Raw genomic sequence first — 5,393 nt, 5'->3', positions numbered from 1 at the left:
ACCCCCCTCCACCCAGCCCCTTTCCACCCCCCAGGTCCTCACCACCCTACTGTTCATGTCCATGTGCTATGCATATAAATACATAAGTTCTTTTTTTAATGAAAAAGTAACTGAATTTGAATCCAAATGATTTTGAAGTTTTCCTTTGAGTTCCATTGGCTCATAAAAGGTATCTTTGTGCTTCCAGATCCAAGTCCATTTATTTTCCTTCTACCCTTGTCTTTTCTCTTCCTGTGATTACAATTCTAATTTGAGTCTCCATCATGTCATTCCATATTGGAGGGTTTATCTCTGATCCTTTACATATTGAGACCATTCATTCCACATTTGCAAAAATATTCTTCATTGGACACTGTTTCTATTACATTATCCCTTCGGTCAAGAACTTCAATCCTGTTGGGACCCATATTTTAGTGGTTCATTCACTTGTCTGTTCATTTGACAAATTTTACTGAGTGTTAACCTTGTGCTAGGCACTGTTCTATGCATGGAGGATACAATAGGGAGTAAAACAAACAAAGAAAATCCTTGCCCTTATAAAGCTTATATCTACTAACTAGAATCCAGTGGACCCTTCATTCTCTATCAACTATCCTATATAATAAAAGGCTAATATGCAAATCGACCGAATGGCGAAACGACCGGTCACTAAGACGCGCACTGACCACCAGGGGGCAGACGCTCAACACAGGAGCTGCCCCTGGTGGTCAGTGTACTCCCACAGGGGGAGTGCTGCTCAGCCAGAAGCCGGGCTCATGACTGGCGAGCACAGTGGCCGTGGCAGGAGCCTCTCCCGCCTCTGCAGCAGTGCTAAGGATCCCTTGGGGGATGTCCACCTCCGGCATAGAACAGCGCCCCCCACCAGTGCACAAATGTCGTGCACCGGGCCTCTAGTGTCTAGTAAGACTCTGCTAACCTTCCCTCTTCCTGCTCTTTCCATATCTCTCAGTTCCTTCCTCACCAAGCAGCAGTCGAGTTACTCTCCAACACAGGTTCTCTGAGCCCAGTAGACTCTGCTTCCTTACCCCATTCCTGCTCTCCAACAATGTTCTCATTCTCCCACAGAGGTGTGTACCTTTGCTGGTCCTCACACTTGGGATACCATCGCTCCTCTCAGTCTCCAAATTTTGGCTCAAATAGCACAACGAGTATTTTCCTCTCTGACAGTTCCTTCCGAGGTCTTCCCTGTACTGTTCTCATTTACACTTGATGGCGAACCCCTTTAGGTATTCACGAGCTGTTTCATAGGGCTTCGCCTGCTGCCTCCAGCTGAACAGATAAACAAGCTCTGAACGGGCCAGCGAGACAGAGCAAAGTGAGTCCTGGGCCAGCAGCTGGGCGATCTGGTTTCTCTCCGGCTGTCACTGACCACCAGCATGTCCACGTGAGCACCGGGAGCACGTCACAGCTGCGTCAGACTCCGCTATCTCCCTCCCCAAAAGGACGAGGTTTGACCAGTAACATGGGTGGTCTATCCAGCCTCTCTTGCCATTCTTCAATTCTGTTACTTTTCATTCTGCAATCGCCATTTTTTAACAGCAGCATTCTTTTTAAAATTAGATTTACTGGGGTGGCATAGGTTGATAAAATTATGTAGGTCTCAGGTGTACAATTCTGTAATACACCATTTGTATTTTGTATTGTGTGTTCACCACCCCCAGTCTCCTTCCATCACCATTTATCCCCACTTTACTCTCTTTTACCTTCCCCCTCCCCCATTTCCCTCTGGTAATCACCATACTGTTGTCTGTGACTGAGTTGTTTTCCTGCTTCACACACTGACACAGTTCAAACTCGGTGCCAGTGCTGGGCCCGGGGCCACTCAGCAAATGCCCCAGGGTCCCCCAGTCTGCCTGCCACCCGCATGGTGCTCGCACACCTTCCTGGCGTAAGGAGTATTTTCGCGTTCTTGACCCACAATTTTTAATGCTGTTTCCACAGCAACAGTGAAAAAAGTGCTAAGCTAAGTAACTTTATTAGGACTCCCAATATAAAATAAACTAACATATCCTGAGTGATTCTTGAAGAGAATTACTGAAGAAGCTTACCAGTTACCACAGAACCAACTATTGGCATGCCAGTCTGATTCAAGGAGATGACTTCATAAAATATCTGTTTAATCAGGCGCCCTTTTCTGTAGATTACAACTACTTAGAAGTAAGTATGACAGGACTTACTTTATGAAAGCATAGGTGATTCTGTCTGTAATGCCTCTACATTTTCCAAAATCTGCCCAGCTTACCCCGGAACTGAAATGCCTCTCACTTATTCCCCAAAAGAAAGATAAGAATATGAAGGTGGAAAGCAGCAGGAGAGGATGGAAACTTTCCTTGCCATCGTTGCCCCAATTTTCCAGGATTCTAAGACCTCGGTTAAAAAAGAAAAGCCACTGGCTGGTGCTGCTTGAGGGCTAGAGTGTTGGCCTGCACACCCGAGGGTCGCGGGTCTGATTCCTGGTCAAGGGCACATACCAGGGTCTCAGGTTCATTCCCGTCCCCGGTTGGGGCACGCGCAGGAGGCAACCAATCGATGTGTCTCTCTTGTATCCATGTTTCTCTCTCTCGCCCTCCCCCTCTGTTTCACTCTCTCTAAAAAAAAAAAAATCAATGAAAAAAATCTCACTCCTTGGGGGGGGATTAAAAAAAAGAAGCCATCTCAGTTCACGCCTAAACGCCTCTCTTACTCTGGCAACAAGTCGGGCAGCCTCCTGGACACGCTCCTGAGAACTGTCCAAGCACTTAGCCATTTTTCAGAGACTGATGAGTTGTGCGCTCTGAGGCAAAATTCTAGGGCTACTTCATTGGTCTCATGACACTTTTTTTATTCTCCTAGAACCTCCCAAAGCCAATCAAATTATTCCCAAATGAATGTACCCAGAGCACTTTCCCATCTGGACCCCGTCCTGTTTACCAAGCTACCTTTTCTTAGTCCTGTCCCTCTTCTTTCCCATCATTTTCCCCAGACTGAGCCTTCTGTGTTGTCCCCATCCACCAGCCAGATTCTTCCCTTCACATTCCACCTTCTTTCGGAATTCAAACTCCACAGTAAAGAATTGATTCCCCACTCACTTGAACCAGGAAGAGAACCCCAGAGGCAGGCACAGTGCTGGATGGAGGCGGCGTGGGAGTGGATTAGCAGGATCAAGCAGCTCTCCAGGGCCGGCGAGAGTGGGCGAGAGCGCTGAGAGCGCTCCGGCAGGCTGAGTGCTAGCTCTGGCCGGCTCCTACTCTCTGGGTCTTAGGACATAACTAAACATCACCGCCCCGCCCCCGGCCGGACCAGCGCCCTCCTAGTATTCTCCAAAAGTGGAGGCGTCCCTCTCTCCTATGAGAATCCTGTGAGGTCACTGTCACCCCAACTTACAGAAGGGGAAACTTCATTAGGCTCAGGGAGGTTAAGCTCAAAGCACAGCGCTGACGATAAAGCCAGGCTGACACCGAGTTTCAACTGTCCTTCAACCCCAGGGATGGATGCAGCCTCCCTGAAGAGCCGGCTCCCGTGGGATAGCACGGCGGCTCTGGACCCAGTGCTCCTGGTCCACATCCAGCTCCGTGCCTCCGTGTGACCTCGGGCGTGTCTGCAGCTCGTGGTCTCCACCTCCTCACCCAGCACAACTGCGAAGGAGCACAGGGGACCCAGGGCCGCCGGCAGCTGCCTCCCAACAGACACCGCTCACTATGTCCGGTGGAGGGCGCTCCACCCCATGAAGCAACAACACTCGGTGATGGAGCGATTAAATCCATGTCAGTGGCAGAAGCCAGACAGATGTGCCAGGCTGGCAGAAAGTACTCTTCTCGCACACAGACCAGCCTAGTTTCGCCGGGAAATGTGAGAGAGGACAATAAACGCTGAGAACAGACACCTCACAGGCATTAGAGTCGGCCCAGCCTTAACATCAGAGCTGCTGGAAGATACACAGAGTGGGGATGCCGGTGAACTTTACTGTTCTAATGGGTGTGAATGAGTAACAGAAAGCAAGTAGATGGGCTCTGAGCAAGTCCATGACAGTAAAAAAAAAAAAGGTTTCAAAGATTAATTCTCTGGTTTCTGAAAATCCTCCTAAACCACCTGAAATGGTCGCCGCGATGAAGGAATTAGAATGAAATCTAGGACACCATCCCACAGGGCACGGACGGGGTCTTTCCGTGGGTGTTTTCTTTCCATTTTTCAAATATTTTCTTTCCTCTCCAGCAGAGGGTAAGACTTACATTTAAACTGTAACTCCTAAATGTATGGCACAGAGCAGGAAAGGAAGGAGAGGGGGCCGGAGGGGAGGGAACAGCCTGCAATACAGGAGGTGCTGGCACTGGAGGGTCAGAGCCTGGTGAGCCTCCTGGGTGAGCCTCCTGCTGCCACGCACGCGTTCCTTGGCTGCTTCGCCGCTGCCTTCAGAGCCCCTGTTGGATGGTTGCTTTGGGGCCTCGGATTTACTACCATTTTAAGGCAAGAAACCAGAAAGGCCATTGGGAAACCCTGGGGAGCATCACAGAATAACGCGTCCCAGGGAGTGGAGAGGCCCTGAGGTCTCCACTGCCCGTACAATAAGCGCCAGGAAGTGGAGAGCTAAAGCATTCAAGGCGGGGAAGGAACAACATAGGAATGTTCACACAGCCCAACCCCAGGGGACTGGGCCGGAAGCAGGGAAAGGGAGCAGCCCCCGGAAAGCATCTAGCGCGCGCCTTTTAGCCCAGTTTGCTGGGGCCTCTGCAGCGGTGGTTCTAACCTGGTGGGAAGGTTCGTGATTCTGCCCGGAGGCGTTTGGCGAAGGAGCAACCAGCCCAGATGCCAGCAGCCGAGGGGAGGGGCTCAGTCCCAGCAGGAGTCCTGGGCTCCTGGCTCTCAGACGCACTGGTTCTGGTCCCTTCCACCCAACAGTGAAAATCCGCTCGAGAGCAGCTCAGGGAAACCAGCCTTCAGCTGGGGCCACAGGAAACATTCCAAAGCTATGATTTCCTGTGGTCTTGAGATGAAGGTCACCCCATTAGCCTGCACTCCTTCTTGGTAAGTAGGCAAGGACAGGTTTCCACACAGCAGCAGAGGGAAAATGGCAAACCCCGATTCATGTATCCCTCAGCAGGAGTCATTCAAAGAAAATAAGAACCAAGAAGTAATAAAACAAAACCTAAATGGAAAAGAACATTTGTCGTCACTAGCCACACCATCTCAAACCCGTAAGCAAAGTTTAAAACTGGAATAACTTGCCGAAACCAGGCCACGGCACAAAGAGAGACCCCATGACAATGAGGGTGCCACCTGCAGCAGGAAACGGGAGGCGGGCACCCAGCATGAGGTGCAGGCTCTGGGGGGGCGCTAACCTGGGGCTGTACTGGGACCAAACGCTGACAAGCACTGCCCGGGCCATGCTGCCTCCACAGCTCAGTGCAAGCAGGCCC

General features: G+C 50.6%; 1 protein-coding gene across 12 annotated transcripts in view; it reads right to left on the bottom strand.

Moving 5' to 3' along the window:
- The window catches only part of SPECC1 (sperm antigen with calponin homology and coiled-coil domains 1), a 229,979-nt gene that overhangs the window by 188,822 nt on the left and 35,764 nt on the right, over positions 1–5,393 (bottom strand). For 4 of the 12 annotated variants that reach the window (XM_005870189.2, XM_014542866.1, XM_014542867.1 and 1 more), the window contains exon 1: positions 3,677–3,812. The exons of 3 other annotated variants lie outside the window; for them this stretch is intronic. In XM_005870189.2, coding sequence (XP_005870251.2) covers positions 3,677–3,743 — 67 coding nt within the window. In that variant the 5' untranslated portion in view covers positions 3,744–3,812. Of the gene's footprint in view, positions 1–3,676; positions 3,814–5,393 lie in introns of those variants that run through there. 5 more of the 12 variants (XR_001362870.1, XM_014542873.1, XM_014542872.1 and 2 more) reach the window with 3 other exon arrangements.

The sequence above is a fragment of the Myotis brandtii genome, unplaced genomic scaffold (assembly GCF_000412655.1).
Source record: "Myotis brandtii unplaced genomic scaffold, ASM41265v1 scaffold314, whole genome shotgun sequence".
In the NCBI taxonomy this organism is placed as follows: Eukaryota; Metazoa; Chordata; class Mammalia; order Chiroptera; family Vespertilionidae; genus Myotis; species Myotis brandtii.
Note: the sequence above shows the minus strand (reverse complement) of the source record. Positions and strands in the feature narration are given on the sequence as shown.